Source organism: Ascaphus truei, chromosome 3, assembly GCF_040206685.1.
Source record: "Ascaphus truei isolate aAscTru1 chromosome 3, aAscTru1.hap1, whole genome shotgun sequence".
Lineage (NCBI taxonomy): Eukaryota > Metazoa > Chordata > Amphibia > Anura > Ascaphidae > Ascaphus > Ascaphus truei.
The window spans coordinates 106071721-106096128 of record NC_134485.1 but is presented as its reverse complement, the minus strand read 5'-3'; the positions used below and the strand labels follow the sequence as shown (position 1 = coordinate 106096128).

At 44.4% G+C, this 24408-nt stretch overlaps 1 protein-coding gene across 1 annotated transcript; it reads left to right on the top strand.

Annotated features, from left to right (window-relative positions):
* Positions 1 to 8964: 8964 nt before the first annotated feature.
* On the top strand, positions 8965 to 21088 carry LOC142489080 (protein ABHD15-like). The gene is made up of 3 exons (XM_075589272.1): positions 8965 to 9967; positions 12024 to 12376; positions 18592 to 21088. Exons 1-3 carry the CDS (start codon positions 9521 to 9523, stop codon positions 19130 to 19132), a joined length of 1341 nt encoding a protein of 446 aa, XP_075445387.1. The 5' UTR covers positions 8965 to 9520; the 3' UTR covers positions 19133 to 21088.
* Positions 21089 to 24408: the final 3320 nt, after the last annotated feature.

Here is a 24408-nt window from a genome sequence, read left to right as displayed (position 1 = left end):
GGTACCCCACAATGTGCATCTTTCCAGGTCAGTAAGGCCAAGGTGAAACCTTTCTCCCCTATCCCCACTTCCCAATACATTGCACGGATACTTTATAAACGTTTAAAGAAGGCATTCGTCTCAAAGACATTGATACATAGCAATGTACTATTTTCAAAAGGTACCAAAAGAAAAGGCATAGTGTTGCCAACAAAAAAAAGGGGGTAGAAAGGAGAGAATTTTTGTTTACAAAGCATTTTTCACAAAGCTTGACACCTATTGCTGTGATTTATACCTAATTTGGGCTGCTCACCCCAGTCTAATTTGTGAGCCTCTGAAAATGCAATGCCAAACAAATACTCAAACAACGCTATGCCTGCACACTTCATACAGAGAATGACACAGGTGCCAAATCCAGTTCTCAAGGGCCACCAACAGGTCAGGTTCTTAGAATATCCCAGCTTCAGCACATGTGGCTCAACCAGTCGTTGGCTTAGCCACTAACTGAGTCACCTGTGCTGAAGCAGAGATATCATAAAAACCTGACCTGTTGGTGGCCCTTGAGGACGGGAGTGGGTCACCCCTGATTATAGGTTGTGCTCAAATGTATATTAACGCTGATTTTGCGTAAGATTTAAAAGATAGAAGCAGAGCAACGACCTTGTAAACCTCACAGCTCACTGACACATGCTTCTTTATTTTCAGGCCAATAATCAAACATTGTGCAGTACAGATGCCCTTGGTGTTAACCTTTTAACACAACTGATAAAGCAGCTGCATTCTTTTGCAGGCAGCAGAGGAGAGCAATTATGCGGACAGAAAAAACAAGGCAGAAAAGCAAGAAAAAGCCGAGCAAATAGGATATCCTGGTTACTTTCACTCAGACAACCATTAAAACTGAAGGCAAATAGAGACCGTTTGACCCACCTATTATCTGCAGATCAGCTTTCAAGACATCACATGTGACTTCTATAGAGGATATAATTAAACTCTCCCTAATACACTCCAGAGGGCAAAATATGCCAAAAAGTTTTATTCACGCATTATCGACATTTCGGTCATTAACTTAGACCTTTGCCAAGTCTTGCAGGAATAAATCTTTTTGCATATTTTTCTAACAAGTCCTCGGAGTGACGTTTTTTCCCCGCATTTGGGAGGGGTTATTTATTGCTGCGCACACCTGGTTTGTGATGAACATGGCACCGGAGGCGAATTCTATCCGTCGTGTGGGCGCATCTCCTTTGCCATCCACTTCTGCAGAAGAGACTGGTGAATCGTGAGGTCCTGAAAGTTCTAGCATGTTGGTGCATTAAATGGTATCGCCACCTGCAGAACAGTGGGAAATATGCGAATGCAAATATGGAAAAAATGGTGCAATGTAAAACATTTGATGCAAAAAGACACTTTCTTCATGTACTGTATGGTAGGTTCCACATAATTGTGTTTAAGATTTTTTTTGCAACAAATATATAAGCATAGCTTCTTTTTTTTTTTTACAGGCCTAATATAATTATGGCAACTCATCCTTGCTAACATTGAAACCGTAGGCCCTACTTGATCTAGGCTCTTAATACATATTTCCTAATACCATTGGATTCCATTTTCCCAATACTTTCACCCCACTGATATTTTTATATTATCTTTTGGGTCTGTCCCATGTGCATCGTCTCGTATGGTGCTAAAGTGGTGAGATAGGGATTTAAACATTACCGCTCTGTTCCCATAGTGTAGAATTAACACGTTTTGGTTTTCCCTTTGCTGCTCCCTATATTGTTCAATGCTTAGACACATATTCAGGACTTTGTGTGCGTGGCCACCTCCAGCACTCCAAGCACCATCTTTCAGTTAGTCTTGCATGATAGAATCCTGTCTTCCATTCATTCATCCATCTTTATCACTGTATTCTTCATCATTGTCATTTCATTGCTCTGAGTGTCTGTCCTGCTTGTCCATTAGAGATCAACAGGTGGCTTTTCAGCCACTGTCATATGTTATGTTATGACATCTACTTTTTCATTTGTTGTTTAAGATAGGGACCCATGTTAAAATGGAATAGAAGCAGAAGGTGATGCTGTGTGCTCATTTGCATGTAATTACCCAGAATCCTTGGCCACAGTGGGAGCACTGTATGCTAAGAGATGATGGGGAAAGACAGGGTTACAGACCCGTCTGAGACATGTGAATGTGCTCACAAGTGATATTTTTATTTGCAGTACATTGTTCCTCCTCTGTTCTTGGCTGTTACAATAAATGAAGAATTGCAGTATGAACTTGTGAGTAGCGATGTACTCTGTACCTCTGTCCCAGAGGAGACCTGCATATTGAAGAATTTGTTTACAGGTCTTAAACTACTGCGCATCAGAAGCGCGGGGCAGAAAAAAAGGATTTGGAGTGATACGGCTTTATTTTGATTTTATTGTTACCACATAAGAATAAGACATTAGGTACCAGTCATACACCCATAACTTCTAATGTTTATATTTTTAAGACAGACTTTAAAGCTGCAGTTCCAGCAGTATCCTGCATGTGTTTTTTTTTTTTAATAAATCACTTCTGTATTAAGAAAAAATACTTTTAGCATTTTCTGTTTTAAAAACAACAACTTTGAAAGACCAATTTTCTTGTATTCTATTTTAATAAGCATGTTGTTCCTATAGTAACCATTTGCTAAGGCACAGCCCCTTCATGTCCTGTCACAAGCCCTGGCACACCCCTTTGTGAGCCCTGCCCTCCCTCTTGCACATGTCAGTGGAGTGCTCATGAATATTCATAAGCATTTCACTCCCACTGAAAAAGGGGGCGTTTATCAGACACCAACTTGTAATGATGTCACCAATCTTCACTGATCAATCAAACGAGAACGGATTGACCTGCAGCTTTGATCTTCAGTAGGTAAGTTGGTATTACACACATTTAACTATTGAAGTAAAAAAACAACACTTTAAAAAAGAAAAACGGCAGCTTGAACTGCAGCTTTAAAACACTTTTTTTGTCTTGTAGACTTCACATGCTACAGTGAAGGGCTCATATAATGCACTCTAATCCCCACTATATGCCATTGGGAAGTCGAAGGTACTTGCCTCCCTTTTAATGCACCTGTTATAGCTGCACAAAGTATGATGTGTTGTTGAGGGCTAGACTTTTATAAACGCCTGAATTAAAAAGTGTGCTATGCTCTGCTTTTTATTATAGTATATGGGTGAGACTGGCTAAATCAATGGTATCTTCCAAAGTGACATCCCCCCCCTCCCCCCCCCAAATGGGAAATTACAGGAAAATTGAAAATATGCTAAAACAGTTTGGGATAAGTGTATTTAGCTTTTTTCTTTGGAACAGGAAATAAAAACTATAATATTTCATATTTTTACATTTTTTTTTAGATCCCAAGCACAAAATATCCCATGTGCCATTCTCACTAAAACTCCCAAGTTTTTACATGATTTTACCCATGTTTCTAAGTATCTGCAAACTGGTTTAAACATAAACGCAGGTGACCTATAACTATAAGATAACATCAAACCTAAAAAAAAATAACATATTTGCCTTAATGCACGTACATCCATCTTAGATTTGCCAATCACTACTTATTCCAAGAAGTGACGCTCCTAAGGAAAGTAAGTATACTTATATCACAGAGCTGAAGGTTTAGAGGGATTAACGAAAATGAAGGATACAGTAGTTGGTGAGGCAATATTTTGACACACCTCTTCATTATTTAAGATTACAAAGAAAGCATTTCACTTGTTGAATATTTTTTTTTAGAATAACAGAATAGTAAAGAGAATGATGTAATGTTATTAAAAAGTGAATAGCTGTTGTCGGCACTCTTTTGTGGGTAACCGTTTTTAGACATCAACAAGAAACTCGTTTGAGTGATTTTGAAACTTTTAAGAGAGGCTTGATCACTAATTTAGAATAGACACATGCTGTTTTTGACGCATTTCGTTACTTTAAGATGAATTATTTAGTGTAGTTTAGATATCAATTCATTTTTTATTTGTTTAGGGTGCTGGCAGCTTGTTTCCTATTCAGAACCAGATACACAAAGGGTGCTAAGTTTTAGAACACTTTAAGGGCCTTATTCAGAAAGCCTCGATAAGGCCCTTATCGAGCACTTATCGACCAAAATGGCTACTCATATTCAGATAGCCTCGATAAGTGCTCGATAATGGCCTGTATTGACGCAAAATTTTATCTCCATCCGAAATTCGCTGACTGAGCAGCGATTAGCCCCTTATCGACCATTTTCAGATGGTTGATAAAGTCGCGCGATTCAGAGTCCCCGAGAGTCGGGTGTCGCGGCCTATCGCAGCCCATCGCAGCCCTAAAAAACGATTTTCTCCCCAAATCCAATTCACCACAAAATTGTTGGTCAATTGGTGGGGAGATGGGTCGATGAGCTGCGATATGTCGGGACTTCGAAAAAATCAGGCCCCTTTCCTACCTCGGATTGATGCTGGGGGTCTCCGGAACTGATAGCCATTAATAGCAGCTCCGGACCCCCCCGGCATGCATCCGAGGCAGGAAACATGCATGTACAGCAACTTCATTACCTTAGCGGCTAACCGCTAAGGCAATGAAGGGGTTAAACACCCGTGCCAGGCTTACTGTAAGAAACATACAGTACAATACAATACTGTGGCTAGCCGGGGTGGGTGAAGGGGGAATTTGGACCTTAGTGACTGTTTAGGCATTGCGGGGGGGTTGCGGGTGGAGTTAACCCCTTCATTACCTTAGCGGTTAATACCGCTAAGGTAATAAAGGGGTTAACCCAACCGCTACCCACCCGCAAGGTCTAAACACCCATCCTTAGGGCTAATACCCCCTTCACCCACCCGTCAGGCCTAAGCACCCACTCCAGACTGACTATACCCACCCTATACCCATTGAGTAGTATAGTGGTACATCATACCCATATAATAATAATATGGGCATGATAAGCCTCTATAGCACTCAATGGGCACCCTAATAAAAATACAGTAATACATAAGACACACAATAATAAAAGCCAACTAAACTACCAAAAAAATCACACGTCACTAAATACAAACAGTAGCCAGCTAATCCAATCAATATAATCAATACCAACATCAACAATGAATTAATTAAACCATTAACCAATCTAAACAATTAATTCCGAAACCAACTCAAAATAAATAGTAACAGTAACCAATGTAAACAATGAATTACTCCAACATTAATGAATATAACCATTAAAACTCCAAAAAATAAATTAAAACAATCTCTGAAGTAACCATAAAACATATTAGCTAACATAATATTACATTAAGTACAAGCGAACACCAATCGCAAACCTTTAATTACATTAAGCAAGAAAAAACAAACAATAACATCCACATAATACATGAAATGCCAAAAAGCAACACCAATACCAATCGATAAATGCCCCCCAAATATTGTCATAATAATGTATTAATCTGTACCCTAAAGAGGTACCGATTAATATATTATCAGTCAATGTGCCTCCCCCAAAAAATCAAAAAACACATCCAAAAAATAAACCTGTAAAGAGAGACATTTACAAACATTGAATATATTACTTACCATTAGAAGCGATGGCCCTCCGACTCCCGGGGAAACAGGAAGCTCACGTACCTTGAAGGCCTCCAACAGCATCCGATGCCATCCGCCATGAAGATCCTGCTCAGGTACCGCAATCTTCTTTTTGCTTTCTTTACTCACCTTCTTCTATCTTCATCTGTAACCATTTCTTGTTCTTCTTTATCTTCTTTCTTCATCTGTCAATCCAAAAAAACCCATGTTAAATCCCAGCCGATGCTGTCTCGTCTGCTTCTTGGGCTCAAATGAGGCGTCACGGCCTTAAATATGGCTTGTGACGTCAAATGTACCCTCAAAATGGTTAACAGCCACCTGATTTTTTGCCGTGACGTCACTTAAAGGGAATGATGCCAGCCAATCAGAATGGCTGTGCTTCATTTACCTTTAACATGATGTCGGTAAATCCAAGATGGCCGCTGTGTCACAAGGTATTTCAGGCAATCAGCGTGTGGAATTGATAAAGCGTGGGGTTCCACGTGAAACGCGTCAGAGGTATTTTTTGCTGTTTTTAATGTGCCTTTAATAAACTTTTTTGCAGCTAGTTCTTTGCAGTTTTTTGGTTAGAAGTGATCTTCAGCAGCAGATGCACCGCCATTTCTTCCACTTTGTTGTGGTAAGTATAACTTTATTTATTTATTTTATTTATGTATGCTACTGCAGTGTTTAATAATGGGCAAATAATCTATTATCCATATCTAGATAATAGTTATTTTGCCCATTACTGTACTGTATGGGTTTGGGCGGAGGGGGGGGGGGCGTGTATTGATGTGTTTTTAAATATTTATTTAAATATATATTTCTTTAATATTATAGAGGTGCAGAGGGTCTCTGGAGCTGAACCACGCTGGTTTTATGTTCGGGGACCCCCTGCTTCCCGAGATACAGGCCCCTTTATGGGGTGCCGGTATCCCTCTGCATTGAAATGTCCCGCGTCACGTGACCGGGACATTTCCTTGCATAGGAGATACCGGCACCCCATAAAGGTGCCTGTATCTCGGGAAGCAGGGGGTCTCCGGACATAAAACCAACGTGGTTCAGCTCCGGAGACCCCCGGCACCTCTACACTATGAAAGATATGTATATTTAAATAAATATTTTTCGGGCGACATTTCAGCTGGGAGAGGCGGCTCTCTCAGAGCCACTCTCTCTGCAGCAGAAATGAATCGCTGGTTTTTGCCTTTTCAGAGGCTCGATGCTCTCGCTGGCAGCAACTCGCCAGTTTTGGGCATTTTGCTATCACTGGTAATCGAGCCTTTCTGAATACCGTGATAGCAACGCCCAAAAAACACTCATTTTAAATTCACTGGCAAATTTTTTTATGAACCTTCTCTGAATAAGGCCCTAAGTCTCAATCAATTGAATGGAAGTTAAGACATGTTAAAGCTTAGCGCCCCTTACTGAATCTGGGCCTAAAACTGCCGTGTGGCTTGAAATGTAATACAAGGCTATGGGCATTATTTTAAAGCCCAGTGTAATACAACTTTCACATGTAAAATGTGTGCATAACTGCAGTGCTGTCACAGACCTGCGATTCTGCCTTTGATGTGAACTATTTCTAATGTTCCTGCTACATATCGAAACACCTATTCATGTTCTTGTTCCTGCAGTACCACAAAAGCTAATTTATTGCAAAGTTAGTGAGTGATCTGACAATTTGAAGCCCTGCGAGGGCATATTCTGATTACATGTTCCTGTGCGTGTTTGTCTTTGCAAATGGTGTCTGATAAAATGGAAAGACAAAGAGGAAAATGTCGGACTATTTTACCAAAGTTTAATAAAGACTTGGAGAAAGATTTGTTACAATATTACAAAGCAAACACACAAAATACAGTAATGCTCAGCAGCAATTCACCCCAAATTATTATTATTATTTTTTTAATGTTAGAGGAGGGTATTTTGCAGAGTTTAACCAGCAGATGCCCCCAGCTCCAGAAACCCCCGTCCCAGTTGCAGGTAAAATTGACTTTAGCATTTTTGTTGTTTCCTTTAAAAAAAGACATACATGGATTGCAGCCAGGGTCACCAACAGAAAATTGTCACATCCTCTCTTGGTGACGTTGCAACTCTCTAGTGGGGGTTCCCACGGGTTGGGGGATTGGGGATTTTCTTCAAAGGACCCCCCAGATGGTCTCTGAGGGAGGTTATGGTGCAGGTAATTAAAAAAATATATACCCACCAAAACATTTTACAGCAGTGCGACCGCTGCTTTCACTCTCATTTATTATTTTCACGTGAATAGGCTTTAAGGTGTCTTCTGGCACTGGAAGGTGTCAGGAAATAGCACTGCTTAATAAAAATGGCCCTAAATATAAAAAGGAATACTAGTTAGTTGGTTCGTTTTTACATATTCTCGGCTTAAGACCATAGGCCCCTAGTAATGATGCTGTGAAGCTGGTGATGCACATGGATTCTGCAGCCCCATTCAAAAGAATAGGAGTAATAGCTTCTCCAGTCTGGAAAAGCAGCTTCAAACCATGCTTAATAAGGCCAGACTGTCCCACTATGTAACCAGCAAGGATCAGGGGGCTTGTTTTTCTTTTTTTGTATTAAGGTTTTATTATTTCAATAGTTATTGCATCTGATATATTGTTCTCTACTTTTCAAATTTTATTACCATGCTTTTGTATTCTATTTATTTATTTATTGTTTAAGTATGATTTCTGTAATTTGATATATGACATGTCCTGGATGTTTGCCTAAATGGAGAGAGAGAGAGAGATATATATATATATATTTTAAATCATTATACAATGATTAAATAAGAAAATGTGTTTGAATTCGCCATTTCCTGCCCATTCAACGGAAGAAATCACTTACTGTAACTTATCCTGCCTCTTCTAACTTTCTTAGTGAGGGACATACAGTATCCACTGCTCCCTGCCTCTTCTAACTTTCTTAGTGAGGGACATAAAGTATCCATTGCTCCCTGCCTCTTCTAACTTTCTTAGTGAGGGACATAAAGTATCCACTGCTCCCTGCCTCTTCTAACTTTCTTAGTGAGGGATATATAGTATCCACTGCTCCCTGCCTCTTCTAACTAACTTAGTGAGGGATATACAGTATCCACTGCTCCCTGCCTCTTCTAACTATCTTAGTGAGGGATATACAGTATCCACTGCTCCCTGCCTCTTCTAACTATCTTAGTGAGGGACATACAGTATCCACTGCTCCCTGCCTCTTCTAACTATCTTAGTGAGGGACATACAGTATCCACTGCTCCCTGCCTCTTCAGTTCTACAGGACACTTAATGAGCATGTTCTCACTATGCTAGCTATACTACACAAGAGGGAACTTGCCTATTATATTACATTAGTGCCAATAATTATTCACCCACCTGTTACAGCCCTGCCCTAATAATGTACCATATCTCACCTTCTGTAACCATTCCACATGGCTCAGCCCCAGTAACTAGGAGGAGAACATGCATACCTCTGCTTCCTATCCCACTGCAGGACGCACTTCACTTCCCATGTCCTGCAGTAGCTCCCCTCGCTTCTATTGCACAGAGAGGGGCACTTACCTCACTCATTGCCCTTGCGAAGATCGCCTACAGGTTTAGAAAGTCTCATACTAGGGAGTGTCAAGCATCTTGACGTAAGAAATCGTTCTCTCTCCCTCTCTCCCCCTTTCTCTCCCTCTCTCTCCCTCTCTCTCTCCCCCTCTGTATAGGGGAGTGATCACAATTTGTGTGTGTCAAGAAAGCTTCCCTTCTCCGCCCACTTGTGGCAAACAGCCTTTAGTCTGGTGAGATTCGGTCTCTGATAACAAAGCATGCTCAGTTTTGTGCAGCCTCTCTCTCCGCGCAGCCAGAGAAGGATGTGTGATCTGCTCTGAACACTTCCTTCTGTCTTCTCCCAGCTACCACAATGCTTGAAGCACCTGCACTTCTGCAGACTTTCTGACATTTGTCTTTGCTGGGTTTAGTTCACCAACAAGGTCCTTGCAGTGCCTGCCACTGAGATGCTACAATGGGCTGCCTGCTTGGGCACTCTTCTTCTCTTGCTCCTCTGGTCATGTAAGATGTGGTTCAGCAATAGTTTCTGGGCAACTGTCTCTGCAAAGAGTGTGGATGGTCTGCAAGGGTGTAAGTTGATCTACAAGCCTTCTGCTTTGGCCAACTACCTGGTGAGACATTGCCGGACCTTCAATGGGTTTTCCAATGTCAAGTGGCTATGGAGGACCTTCCCTACCCTGCAGACCTTGATGGGTATCCTGGGTCCGGTGGACAGAGGGGTTCATTTTGTAAGAGAGTACCTGCAGCTGAGCGATGACGGGCTTGTGGCTCTGGATTGGGCTGTGAAGCCCGGGCAGCATCAGAGGAGAAGGAGGGCCTCTAGTAACTCCACCGTGCCCATCTTACTGGTCATCCCAAACTCATTTGGCAAGATCACCAGGAACACCAGCAAGGTAATTTACACCATAAGCTAAGTATTGAGAGGGCGATAGATTACAGAGTTGTGCAGTTATTGGGAATCTTTCAAGTTAAGATGAATAGAAAATGTATGTATTATTTATCAGAAGGCGAATCAATGCTGTTATCAATAGCATTTTCTATCTTTTTCAGTATTGTTGTGATCAATTATTAGCAGTATTATTGACTGCTGTTAACATACAGTAGTAGGAAGAAAACATAGCATAGTGTCAGCATTTATATAGAGAGCACTTGTTATTCTGAATATTGCCGTCCAATACTATCAGTGTTAGCAATATTAGGACTTGTAATACATACTGTATTTATCAGTATTCTGGGTGATAATTGTAAAATATTTTATTATTGATGAGGATGAGGATGATGATGATGATGATGACATTATTAAACAGTAAGTGCAGAACTGGAATATAATACAATTGAAAGTTCATACTTCTGTATGTCATGATGAGACTCAAACTCATGGGACTGCTAAACCTCAACCAAAGATAATATGGCTGGACGTGAGAAATTCTTCCTTCTTTTCTAGGTTTGTTTCTGAATTTAGAGTTACACTGCGAGTGGGCCAGTTATATTGGAAGTATGTTAACTTCAGCTGCTGGGTGATTGCAGGTCATTCTGGCAGTAAAGAGGTGCAATCATTAGTTGCACTAATTATAATAATTAGTGTTCCTAAGTGGTACTTTGCACGTTTATTTTTAGTAAGACAATAATAATAGTTATATGAATTCAGATTAGATTCCAGACTACACAGTTTAAGGAGTTTTAAATTCAGACAGGCTGGTACAAGAGCTTAATATAGGTTTGTACTTCACATCATGTATTCACATTGTGTGAGCTAACCTCTTTAAGACATGTATTGCTTGTTATGACGGTGTCAAGTCACTTTATCCATCCTATGCCCGGCTTTCCAAAATGTGATTGTATGCTCTTTGGGTTAGAGATTGCATTGCTGCCACCTTTATCATTCCACTATGTATATGGCAATCAGTGCACCGTTGTTGCTGGAACAATACTGTATCCTTCTCCTTTACGAATGTATCCTGTTTAGAGTCATGCTGTCACAATAGTAACCACCCATTCTGCTCCTGAGTCCTGTGCACAATGCATAATGTGGGTGTGCAGACTTTCCTATGTGACAATAACTGGAAATGTGGCGACTGATTTGGGTTATTGTCATAAAGTGACAATGCGGTCACAAAAGGACTAAACAAGCTTTCAGAGCCAAGTTGTCAGAGCCTCCATTTAGAGAGCAGAAACCCCAAGAACATTATTTATTTGTTGTTATTATTACTAATAATAAGTAATTTTAGGACCACAGATTTACGTTGGAGACAAACAACACCCAAATCCTTTCTCAGGTTACTTTTCCCAAACAAGAAAGTGCAAAGGGGAAGACTGTCTTCGTTGCACAATATGCTAATTGCTTTTAATTAGTGGGTAATGTTTTGTCCTAACATGAACTTCTGCTGTATTATGTTACTGTTTGAGCAGGGGAAAGTGCCTTAACCCCCTTGTTCATCCTTGGGATTAGACTACACTAACGGGTTAAACCACCCAAGGATTTATTCGTCTATACCATGGATGGGTGGCCACCTCCAGTGCTCAAGGGCCACCAACAGGTCAGGTTTTCAGGATATCCCTGCTTCAGCATAGGTGACTAAATCAGTGGCTGAATCATAAGGGCGGAGCAACCTGTGCTGAAGCAGGGATATCCTAAAAACCTGACCTGTTGGTGACCCTTGAGCACTAGGGATGGCTACCCCTGCTCCATTCTGTAATTGCAAATAGTACTATTTCAGGCCTGTGCAGTCTTATTTAGCACCATTAACACCATTTGTGGCAATGCCATTCAGTTTTATCTGATGGATTATTTTCCCAATAAGATACATGTATACCCTCGAGTCCCTTTTTTCCAATCTTCCCTCTAACGCTACTGTTATCCTGGACAGCATTTACACTCTGAATGTTTCACAATTCTGAAGAGAACAATACGAAATGCATCATGCATGTTATTCATTTGCCTATTTCCAGATGTGCCACTTGGCCCTTCTTCATGGCTACCAAGCTGTGATATTTAATCGCCGTTGCCAAAACGGTTGCCCTCTCAGCACAGCCAAGCTGCAGTCTTACGGGGACCCCAACGACCTCCGGGAAGCCGTTCGATATATCCGCCACTGCCAGCCCTCCTCTCGGCTCTTTGCTGCAGGCGAAGGCACCGGCGCTGGGCTTCTCCTGTCCTACCTCGGAGAATGTGGCTCTTCCAGCTACATCACGGCAGCAGGCTGCATCTCCCCGCTGTTCCGCCTGCAAGACTGGTTCGAAGCCGGCTGCCCTTGGCTGTGGCGGACAATACTTCTGTTCTACCAGAAGCTGCATCTGAGCAGGTAATAGCAGTGTGACTTGCAGGACAGCGTGGGTGTGGCACTTTTGTTCTTGCACATACTGAACTGTACAATGATGTGGGCTTGATCCCTACCTCAGAGAACAAGCTATTTACAGTATGAGTCCCTCTGACCAGGGCCGTCTTAACAGCATTATAGGCCCCCGGGCAAAGCAGTGCACTGGGCTCTGCCAACTCTCAGCTACAAGACGTAATTTTTCTCCTTCTACCAATTTAGCGGGAGATTTGAATGTTGAGGTGGGTGATCGGAAAATAAGTGTTAAATTCTGGTCTGTGCATAGATTAGCATGGGGCCCCTATGCTCGTGGGGCCACCGGGCAACTGCCCAGCGTGCCCATGCGTTAAGATGGCGCTGCCTCTGATGTTACTCCAGTTTACAGCCAAGTAACTCACTTTCACATGAAAATGCTTGATAATCCCACGTTGCTTTTATTTTAAACTGCTACAGAATGTGTTATTACCAAGATTTCACCGCAGAGGTGGCTGCATGCGTAAAAAAGGGCAACCGTGAAAGCGCGTGATGGGATTGGCACTATAGAAACACAGACGTGCTGTAGATTGCTGCAATATACAAAGTTCGGCACATGATTCCCATGCTCAGAAAACTTTCCCAGAGATGTTGTACTGCGCGAGCAGTTGCAGCTACAAACGATCTCCTCTTCGACTGTGACTTTTTATGGTCTGGAGAGATCATGTAAAACCACTTCACTGAGGAAGTTTCCTGCTGATCCTATAAAAGGCTCAACAACAAATATTAATATATAAATTCGAAATTTGTGGGGTTGAAACGAGATGTGTTGAATGTGATTGGTCCGTGGGTCTGCCCGCCCCCCCGCGACTCTCATTGGCCAAGAGGTAAGCTCCACTGTGACACACACATACACACACACAGACATTGGTCCTGTGTCCGCCCGCCCATACTCAGCCTCCCACACGAGTGTCATTGGCCAAAAGGTACAGTGACATCACTGACACACACCTACTTGACTGTCACACACTGACACACCATACCCCCAGAGAACCCCTGCGGAGTCCAATGTAAGTTTCATCCATCTCACACTCTCACCCCTGTCTACACACACACTGCCCTTTCATCCATCTCACACTCTCAGCCCTGTCTACACACACACTGCCCTTTCATCCATCTCACACTCTCACCCCTGTCTACACACACACTGCCCTTTCATCCATCTCACACTCTCAGCCCTGTCTACACACACACTGCCCTTTCATCCATCTCACACTCTCACCCCTGTCTACACACACACTGCCCTTTCATCCATCTCACACTCTCAGCCCTGTCTACACACACACTGCCCTTTCATCCATCTCACACTCTCACCCCTGTCTACACACACACTGCCCTTTCATCCATCTCACACTCTCAGCCCTGTCTACACACACACTGCCCTTTCATCCATCTCACACTCTCACCCCTGTCTACACACACATTGCCCTTTCATCCATCTCACACTCTCAGCCCTGTCTACACACACACTGCCCTTTCATCCATCTCACACTCTCAGCCCTGTCTACACACACACTGCCCTGTCTATACACACACTGACTGTCACCCCTGTGTACACAAACAGTCACAGCTGAGACCATGACACTCACTGTTACACACTCACACCTAAGACCAGAATAAAAACGGCTTCTTAAAAAATGGCGTTCTCCCTTCACTGTAAAAAATCACTTTTATTGAGCTCCGCACACATGACACTCCCTGTAGCCGCGCACCTTTCCCTGAAGCCGCGGCCGCCTTCGCTTGCACCCGCCCAAAACTCCCTGTCCTCTTCAGCTACGCACACATGCCCGCATGGACCCTGCCCGACACTCCCTGTAGCCGCGCAGCTTTCCCTGTATCCGCGCCCGCCATCGCCTGCACCTGCCCGACACTCACTATAGCCACAACCGCTAAATGCACTCCTGTAGCCGCGCTAGCCTGCACATGGCTGCCCGACATTCACTTCCCTCCCCGGCGCTCACTTCCCTCCGGTGGCCGCGCGTGCCAGGACATGGCCACTGGGGGGCCAAGTAGCCTCCTCGGATCTGCGCCAGTTCCACTCTCCACCAACTCTCACTCCCGTCGTGTGTGTGTGTGTGTGGAGAGGGACATTTTACTCCTGCCAACAATTTGTGCCTCACTTTCACCCCCCCTCACTTTCACCCCCCTCCCTCACTTTCACCCCCCATCCCTCACTTTCACCCCCCCTCACTTTCACCCCCCCTCCCTCACTTTCACCCCCCCTCACTTTCACCCCCCCTCCCACACTTTCACCCCTTCTCACTTTCACCCCACCTCCCTCACTTTCATCCCCCCATCCCCCACTTTCACCCTTCCTCACTTTCACCCCCCCTCCCTCACTTTCACCCCACCTCCCTCACTTTCACCCCCCCTCACTTTCACCCCCCTCCCTCCCTTTCACCCCTCTCCCTCCCTTTCACCCCTCCATTTCACCCCTCCCTTTCACCCCTCCCTCCCTCACACCCCTCCCTCCCTTTCACCCCCCCTCCCTTTCACCCCCCCTCCCTTTCACCCCTACCTCCCTTTCACCCCTTCCTCCCTTCCTTCCCTCCCTCCCTTTCACCCCTCCCTCCTTTCACCCCTCCCTTTCACCCCTCCCACCCCCCCTCCCTCCCTCCCACCACTACCTCCCTCCCTCCCTTTCACCCCTCCCTCCCTTTCACCCCTCCCTCCCTTTCACCCCTCCCTCCCTCCCTCACTTTCACCCGTCACTCCCTCTCTCACTTTCACCCCTCCCTCCCTCTCTCACTTTCACCCCTCCCTCCCTCTCTCACTTTCACCCCTCCCTCCCTTTCACCCCTCCGTCCCTCCCTTTCACCCCTCTCCTCCCTCCCTCCCCTCCCTCCCCTCCCTTCCTCCTTTCACCCCCTCCCTGCCCTTCACGCCCCCCCCGTCCCTGCCCTTCACGCACCCCCCCTCCCTGCCCTTCACGCACCCCCCCCCCTCCCTGCCCTTCACTCACCCCGCCCCTGCAATCACGGACAACGCCGGGTATATCAGTTAGTATTAAAATATAAATAGAATGGTGCTGCTCCCCAAGACCAGTACCGTAGCGGTGCTGCAGTTATTGTGAATCTACATACAGTATATCCACATGTGCTAAGAATCGCCTCAAGTACAACATGGAGGCGAAGAACTGGTTTATCATTCAGTCCCAATCACTTTATATTGTAGAACTTCTGCCTGATAACCTCCCCCCCTCCCCCTCAGGTAGTAATAAACCCTGTATCTTCTGATAACAGCGGCATGTACTGTATATTCTGTGATATAGTAATAGTTAATTTTTCATACTGTATATATTTTTTTCTTTCTAGATTTCTTCCTCGACCTGTAGGGAACTTTGTGATGTTACAGCTTATTTCTTAAATTCAGTTGAACATTTATTTAGTGTCTTGGTATTTTTTGGACTATTTATTGCTCATTCTACCTGATACAGTATATCACTGTATAACAAATTATAAATGCTCTTCGGAGTATGACGCTCAAGACCTTTCAATGCTGAAGGGTTTTATGCTCAGCACATCAGCTTTTGTTTAACCAATAAATGTTTTCATATCTTACATGCCCTCCCTCTCCCTCCCTGATAGAAACGTCTGTTCACTCTGATTAGCTCACTGTCCCGAGATGTAGAATGGCTCAATCTGGATCCAGAACATCTCCCGCACCAGCTCATCATCTTTGGAATCAGTAGCCTCTGAATCCTTTCTCTTCCTTCCCTTTTTAACCTCAGTCACAGTGTGAGAGGTCAGCCACACATTTGTTTTGCATTGCTCAGCCCAGGGCCATGGAGAAGGAGGGTTCGACAAGACTTGGTGTCCTGGGCTTGGTGAGTGAAGGTACCTAGGAGTCCAGGCCTAAGGAATATATTTTTTTGGTGATGGTAAATCGGGTGCAGATTTTTTGCCCAGGATTTGCATCACAGAGACTGATATATAACACCCCCGCCCCCTAATTCTTCCATTGTTTCTTTTTCTCATTTGATACACCTGGTGCAATATTTACTTCGCCTGAAGAGTTGCATCAGGTTTGCATCAAAGAAATGTTGATGCATGACCCCATTTCCTTTTCTGAATCTGAAGACCTCTCTTCATTGGTTGATTTGATAGTATTATAAAAATAGAACCGCTTTGAGTGAATAAATTGTTGTTAAAATTATTGTTAAATTAAAATATTTGCAATGACAAGTTTAGTTTTTCTTACTTGATTCCAAAAAAATGCCTTATGTTCCATTTTTATTCCAATTGTACACTTGGTCTAAAACAGTTCTGATGTAGAATAATAATTTTAAATAACTACTACTGTATTAGTAAAGCCGAGAACGGCATTTCTGGAAATGCTGCACCATCTTCCCTCGGTTATGTATAAGCTCACTGGTTTCCAACCTCTTTTTTGGTTAAGGAACCCTATAATTATATTGTGAAATTCTGCCGCACCTTAATAATAAGTAATAGAGCGTCTGAGATCAGATGCATTGTAAGGAACCCCAATGATCTCTAATAGCACGTCTGAGATCAGATGCATTGTAAGGAACCCCAACCCTCTCTAATAATGTGTCTTAGATCAGATGCATTGTAAGGAACCCCAACCCTCTCTAATAATGTGTCTTAGATCAGATGCATTGTAAGGAACCCCAACCCTCTCTAATAGCACGTTTGAGATCAGATGCATTGTAAGGAACCCCAACCATCTCTAATAGCACGTCTGAGATCAGATGCATTGTAAGGAACCCCAACCCTCTCTAATAATGTGTCTTAGATCAGATGCATTGTAAGGAACCCCAACCCTCTCTAATAATGTGTCTTAGATCAGATGCATTGTAAGGAACCCCAACCCTCTCTAATAGCACGTTTGAGATCAGATGCATTGTAAGGAACCCCAACCATCTCTAATAGCACGTCTGAGATCAGATGCATTGTAAGGAACCCCAACCCTCTCTAATAATGTGTCTTAGATCAGATGCATTGTAAGGAACCCCAACCCTCTCTAATAATGTGTCTTAGATCAGATGCATTGTACGGAACCCCAACCCTCTCTAATAGCACGTTTGAGATCAGATGCATTGTAAGGAACCCCAACCGTCTCTAATAATGTGTCTTAGATCAGATGCATTGTTAAATTCTTCTGTATTTGGTACACTTCTCAAATGACCTGAAAATTGCAGGGGACCCTTTAGGGACACCTGCGGAACCCTGGTTGAAAAACACTGTATACATTCCTGACTATTAAATGTATTTTACATTATGAGACTGATGTTCGAAAAGGCATTACATGTGTTGGTAGGTGTGACTGCACTTTGAACCCATTCAGCGCCAGAGAGGCCAGCAATGCATAGCAAAGCAGCAAAGGGTTAACACTTTGAGCAGACGTCTCACCTTTGATGGTACTGGGGTGTTTGAAGTACTGTACTAATACAGGCATCCCTTGATCTATGGCAACTCGATATACTGAATTTCGCTACAAAGGAATTTATTAATTAGGGAAGAAATTCAATATATATAATGTTAAATTCACATTTACGCAATTTTGAATCTCTAAAAAAATGTTTTTTTTTTAAAGGAAACGTACAATGCACGGTCTGTCGTTTATCCTAGCACCGTTCCTACTGCTCTGGGTTGTTTGCACGCACTTTTCATATTGAACGGGTTTCCCCGCACTCTTCACTTTGACAATTATTATTAATATTTTATCATACCGTTATCAATTTCAGAATAAATGTGTGCTTAATAAAAGGTTTGCGGCATTCTTACGTGTGATGTTACTATGTCTTGGGGCTGAATCTGTTTCCGTAGGAATGCATCTCCAGTTATATAAACGGAAGGCAATGGGAAATAGGCTTCGATATACGGAATTGCGGTTTACGGACACACTTTCGGGAACGTTATCTGTTCCGTATATCGAGGGATTCCTGCACTTTTATTTTTGTTTACATTTTGTGAGTACCTCCACTGTTTGCATTTACAAACCTACATGTCCACCTGCTTTTGATAAAAAAAATGTTTTTATAAATATTATCTGCTTTATTTGTTTCTAGATCACAAATATTGTATAACCCTTACTAAAATTAGCGCCAAACAGTTTTGTACCATTTGAAGCACATGACAACTTTTTTTTATTATTACCACTAGACATGGGCTCTGACACTTCTTCTTCTTTTTTTTTTTTAAATATAGGTATGCTACAGCACTGGGACAGATTATAAATACTGACAGGCTTTTTGGAAGCAGAAACCTAAAGGAGCTAGAGGAGACCTTGTTTTGTCATACCAAAGTTTCCAATGGCCTAACCTGGGATTCCTACTGGGAAAGAAATGACCCCCTCAGAGACATTGATGAAGTGGCTATACCAGTCCTGTGCATCTGCAGCCAAGATGACCCCATTCGTGGGGACCCGCATAACACTGTGCCCTTTGAGCTGTTTGAGACTAACCCCCACTTCTTCCTGTTGCTGACCCATTACGGTGGTCACTGTGGTTTCATTAAAGATGACCTGTCTAACACAGTGTGGACTCACAGTGTTCTGCTGGACTTCTTTAAGTCCACTGTAGACTTCTTTGCCATGGAAGAAAGGCTAAAGGGTCTGTCCCGGAGAAAAGGAGCCAACTCTATCTCGGTGAAAAGAACAGCCCAGGACAGAACCTCATGTAAAAGGGAACACTGCTGCCCCCATAATATCCATGAAATCTATAACTGGCAACGATCCTACACCAGATGACAGGAGCAGTGGGTTCCAGGCCCTGGAAATTGCTGGTAAAAGGTTGTCATCACAATACAATGTGAAAGGACTAGAAGATGTGGACATTCTCATATGGATATATAGAGGTAGCCTATTGCGCCATCTTGTGTAAAAGGATATATCAGGAAATACTGTACCAACGATATCAATGAATCCTATGGAAAGCGTGATATTAAGTTATGTATACAATACTATGGAAAGTGATGTGTCAAGTCATTGATGTAGAGAATAGCACCGTTACACTGATTTTATCTTTGTCATGCTGTGACAGCGCATGGATGAGAGATGCATTTTCACTTTTAAATCCAAAAATAATTTTCCCAGTTCAAAATAATGTAAGATACAGTGCTACTTCTGCCAGTTCTGCCGGCCAGTATCATTGTGTACACAAATATTACAAGATCAGGTACACCGATTATACTTTTACTCTTCATCTATTGCAATGACAAGCTTACTCTACACTACTTTGGCTTTAAAATGGTGTGCCTAAGAGCTATCATTAGACACTGTTAATCCGCTGATATGAACAGAATGAAATTAATTTGTGTAGAGCACATTGTGGTACAAAGAGAGCTGGACATCAGGGGGGAAAACGATAACGAATAGCTGGGTAGAAAGCCAAGGTGATCATTTAGGTATTTTCCATTATGTTTGATGGCTCTAAAAGCTTCCACTTTTAGAGACATTGATGTAACCAGCTGAACCCACTGGTTGCTATTATTTTATGAACCAATGCTTTTAACTGCTACAGTGCAAGAGGTGAAATTACCCTCTTTGCAGTCAATTACCTTTCAAGGGGTTGCATGGCACTTTAACACTGAAGGGTTTAAAATAGCAGTCACTTCAAAAGAAATTGATTCTAAGTATAAACCCTATGTTCTTAAAACTATCCATTGAGACTTCCACATTACTGAGTGAGACAGACCCTCAATGAGTGAACCTATCTTCCAATGAATAAGACTCACGGCAATGAGTGAACCTAACCTCCAATGAGTTAGACAACGCCTCAATGAGTGAACCTACCCTCCAATGAGTAAGACAGCCACTCAATGAGTGAACCTACCCTCCAATGAGTAAGACAGCCCTTCAATGAGTGAACCTATTCCAATGAGTTAGACAGCCCCTCAATGAATGAACCTACCCTCCAATGAGTAAGACAGCCCCTCAATGAGTGTACCTGACCTCCAATGACTATGACAACCCCTCAATGAGTTAACCTAACCTCCAATGAGTTAGACAGCTCCTCAATGAGTGAACCTACCCTCCAATGTGTAAGACAGACCCTCAATGAGTGATCCTAACCTCCAATGAGTAAGACAGACCCTCAATGAATGAACCTAATTCAATGAGTAAGACAGCCTGTCAATTAGTCAACCTAACCTCCAGTGAGTAAGACAGTCCCTCAATGAGTGAACCTAACTTCCAATGAGTTAGAAAGCCCCTCAATGAGTTAACCTACCCTCCAATGAGTAAGACTGGAACACAATGATTGAAACTAACCTCCAATAAGTAAGATTGAGCCACAATGAGTTAAACGGCTCTACCGATAAATGAGGCTGGCAAGACTGCCATACCAATGAGTGAGATTTCCCTCTAGTTCTTGAGACTTGACAAGACAGATAGCTGTGGTATGTGGAAAATAATTGTGCTTTGCGTGCCATATTGCCCCAAAACATTAGTTGTAAAAGGCAACTTGACTAAGCTGCCAGCTGCTAAAAAAACTTACAATAATGTAAATTGAATGTGGGAGGGATGCAGAATGTGTGTTTTCTGAAGGGTGTCTGATGGATGTGTGGGTTCTGCAGTTTGTCTAATGGATGGGTGGGGTCTGCAGTTTGTCTGATGGATGTGTGGGGTCTGCAGGGGGTCTGGTGGATGTGTGGGTCTGAACTTTGTCTGATGGATGTGTGGGGTCTGCAGTGTGTCTAATGGATGTGTGGGTCTGAAGGGTTTCTGATGAATGTGTAGGGTTTTCAGGGTGTCTGATGGATGTGGGGGTTTTGCAGGGTGTCTGATTGTGTGATGTCTGCAGGTTGTCTGATGGATGTGTGGGGGTTTCAGGGTGTCATGGATGCGTGGGGTCTGAAGGGTGTCTGATGGATGGGTGGGGTTTGCAGGGTGTCATGGATGTGTGAGGTTTGCAGGATGTCTGATGGATGTGTTGGGTTTGCAGGGTGTCTGGTGGATGTGTGGGTGTGAAGGGTGTCATGGATGTGTAGGGTCTGAAGGGTGTCATGGATGTGTGGGGTCTGCAGAGTGTCTGATGGATGTGTGGGGTCATCAAGGTGACTGATGGATGTGTGGAGTCTGCAGGGTGTCTGATGGATGTGTGGGGTCTGCAAAGTGTGTGATGGATGTGTGGGGTCTGCAAAGTGTGTGATGGATGTGTGGGGTCTGCAAGGTGTCTGTTGGATGTGTAGTGTTTTCAGGGTGTCATGGATGTGTGGTGTCTGAAGGGTGTCTGATGGATGTGTGGGGTTTTCAGGGTATCTGATGGATGTGTGGGGTCAGCAAGGTGACTGATGGATGTGTGGAGTCTGCAGGGTGTCTGATGGATGTGTGGGGTCTGCAAAGTGTGTGATGGATGTGTGGGGTCTGCAAGGTGTCTGTTGGATGTGTAGTGTTTTCAGGGTGTCATGGATGTGTGGTGTTTGAAGGGTGTCTGATGGATTTGTGGGGTTTGCAGCGTATCTGATGGATGTGTGGGGTCTGCAGTGTGTCTGATGGATGTGTGGGTTCTGCAGTTTGTCTAATGGATGGGTGGGGTCTGCAGTTTGTCTGATGGATGTGTGGGGTCTGCAGGGGGTCTGGTGGATGTGTGGGGTCTGAAATTTGTCTGATGGATGTGTGGGGTCTGCAGTGTGTCTAATAGATGTGTGGGTCTGAAGGATGTCTGATGCCTGTGCGGTGTCTGTAGGGTGTCTGATGGATGTGTGGGGTTTTCAGGGTGTCTGATGGATGTGTGGGATCTGCAGGGTGTCTGATGAATGTGTAGGGTTTTCAGGGTGTCTGATGGATGTGGGGGTTTTGCAGGGTGTCTGATAGATGTGTGATGTCTGCAGGTTGTCTGATGGATGTGTGGGGGTTTCAGGGTTTCATGGATGCGTGGGGTCTGAAGGGTGTCTGACGGATGGGTGGGGTTTGCAGGGTGTCATGGATGTGTGAGGTTTGCAGGATGTCTGATGGATATGTTGGGTTTGCAGGGTGTCTGGTGGGTGTGTGGGTGTGAAGGGTGACTGATGAATGTGTAGGGTCTGCAGGGTGTCTGGATGTGTGGGGTCTGCAGGGTGTCTGGATGTGTGGGGTCTGAAGGGTGTCCGATGGATGTGTGGTTCTGCATGGTGTCTGATAGATGTGTAGGGTTTTCAGGGTGTATGATGAATGTGTAGGGTCTGAAGGGTGTCTTATGGATGTGTGGGGTCTGCAGAGTGTCTGATGGATGTGTGGGGTCAGCAAGGTGACTGATGGATGTGTGGAGTCTGCAGGGTGTCTGATGGATGTGTGGGGTCTGCAGGGTGTCTGATGGATGCATAGGGTTTGCAGGGTGTCTGATAGATGCTTCGGGTTTGCAGGGTGTCTGATGGATGGGTGGGGTCTGCAGAGTGCCTGATGGATGTGTGGGGTCTGCAAGGTGACTGATGGATGTGTGGAGTCTGCAGGGTGTCTGATGGATGTGTGGGGTCTGCAGGGTGTCTGATGGATGCATAGGGTTTGCAGGGTGTCTGATAGATGCTTCGGGTTTGCAGGGTGTCTGATGGATGGGTGGGGTCTGCAGAGTGCCTGATGGATGTGTGGGGTCTGCAAGGTGACTGATGAATGTGTGGGGTCGGCAGAGTGTCTGATGGATGTGTGGGGTCAGCAAGGTGACTGATGATGGATGTGTGGGGTCTGCAGGGTGTCTGATGGATGTGTGGGGTCTGCAAAGTGTGTGATGGATGTGTGGGGTCTGCAAGGTGTCTGATGGATGTGTGGTGTTTTCAGGGTGTCATGGATGTGTGGTGTCTGAAGGGTGTCTGATGGATGCTTGGGGTTTGCAGGGTGTCATGGATGTGTGAGGTCTGCAGGGTGTCTTATGGATGTGTGGGTGTTGCAGGGTGTCATGGATGTGTAGGGTCTGAAGGGTGTAATGGATGTGTGGGGTCTGCAGAGTGTCTGATGGATGTGTGGGGTCTGAAGGGTGTCTGATGGATGTGTGGGGGTTGCAGGGTGTCTGATGGATGTGTGGGGTCTGAAGGGTGTCTGATTTATGTGTGGGGTTTGCAGGGTGTCTGATAGATGCTTGGGGTTTGCAGGGTGTCTGATGGATGGGTGGTGTCTGCAGAGTGCCTGATTGATGCTTGGGGTCTGCAAGGTGGTGACTGATGGATCTGTGGGGTCTGCAGAGTGTCTGATGGATGTTTGGGGTCTGCAATGTGTCTGTTGGATGTGTAGTGTTTTCAGGGTGTCATGGATGTGTGGTGTTTGAAGGGTGTCTGATGGATTTGTGGGGTTTGCAGCGTATCTGATGGATGTGTGGGGTCTGCAGTGTGTCTGATGGATGTGTGGGTTCTGCAGTTTGTCTAATGGATGGGTGGGGTCTGCAGTTTGTCTGATGGATGTGTGGGGTCTGCAGGGGGTCTGGTGGATGTGTGGGGTCTGAAATTTGTCTGATGGATGTGTGGGGTCTGCAGTGTGTCTAATAGATGTGTGGGTCTGAAGGATGTCTGATGCCTGTGCGGTGTCTGCAGGGTGTCTGATGGATGTGTGGGGTTTTCAGGGTGTCTGATGGATGTGTGGGATCTGCAGGGTGTCTGATGAATGTGTAGGGTTTTCAGGGTGTCTGATGGATGTGGGGGTTCTGCAGGGTGTCTGATAGATGTGTGATGTCTGCAGGTTGTCTGATGGATGTGTGGGGGTTTCAGGGTGTCATGGATGCGTGGGGTCTGAAGGGTGTCTGATGGATGGGTGGGGTTTGCAGGGTGTCATGGATGTGTGAGGTTTGCAGGATGTCTGATGGATGTGTTGGGTTTGCAGGGTGTCTGGATGTGTGGGGTCTGCAGGGTGTCTGGATGTGTGGGGTCTGAAGGGTGTCCGATGGATGTGTAGGGTCTGCAGGGTGTCTGGATGTGTGGGGTCTGCAGGGTGTCTGGATGTGTGGGGTCTGAAGGGTGTCCGATGGATGTGTGGGTCTGCATGGTGTCTGATAGATGTGTAGGGTTTTCAGGGTGTATGATGAATGTGTAGGGTCTGAAGGGTGTCTTATGGATGTGTGGGGT

Coding starts and splice junctions, on each gene's coding strand:
- LOC142489080 (XM_075589272.1), top strand. CDS start 9,521: ATGCTACAATGGGCTGCCTGCTTGGGCACTCTTCTTCTCTTGCTCCTC. Junction 9,968..12,023: donor TCACCAGGAACACCAGCAAG/GTAATTTACACC, acceptor GCCTATTTCCAG/ATGTGCCACTTGGCCCTTCT. Junction 12,377..18,591: donor CAGAAGCTGCATCTGAGCAG/GTAATAGCAGTG, acceptor TTTTAAATATAG/GTATGCTACAGCACTGGGAC.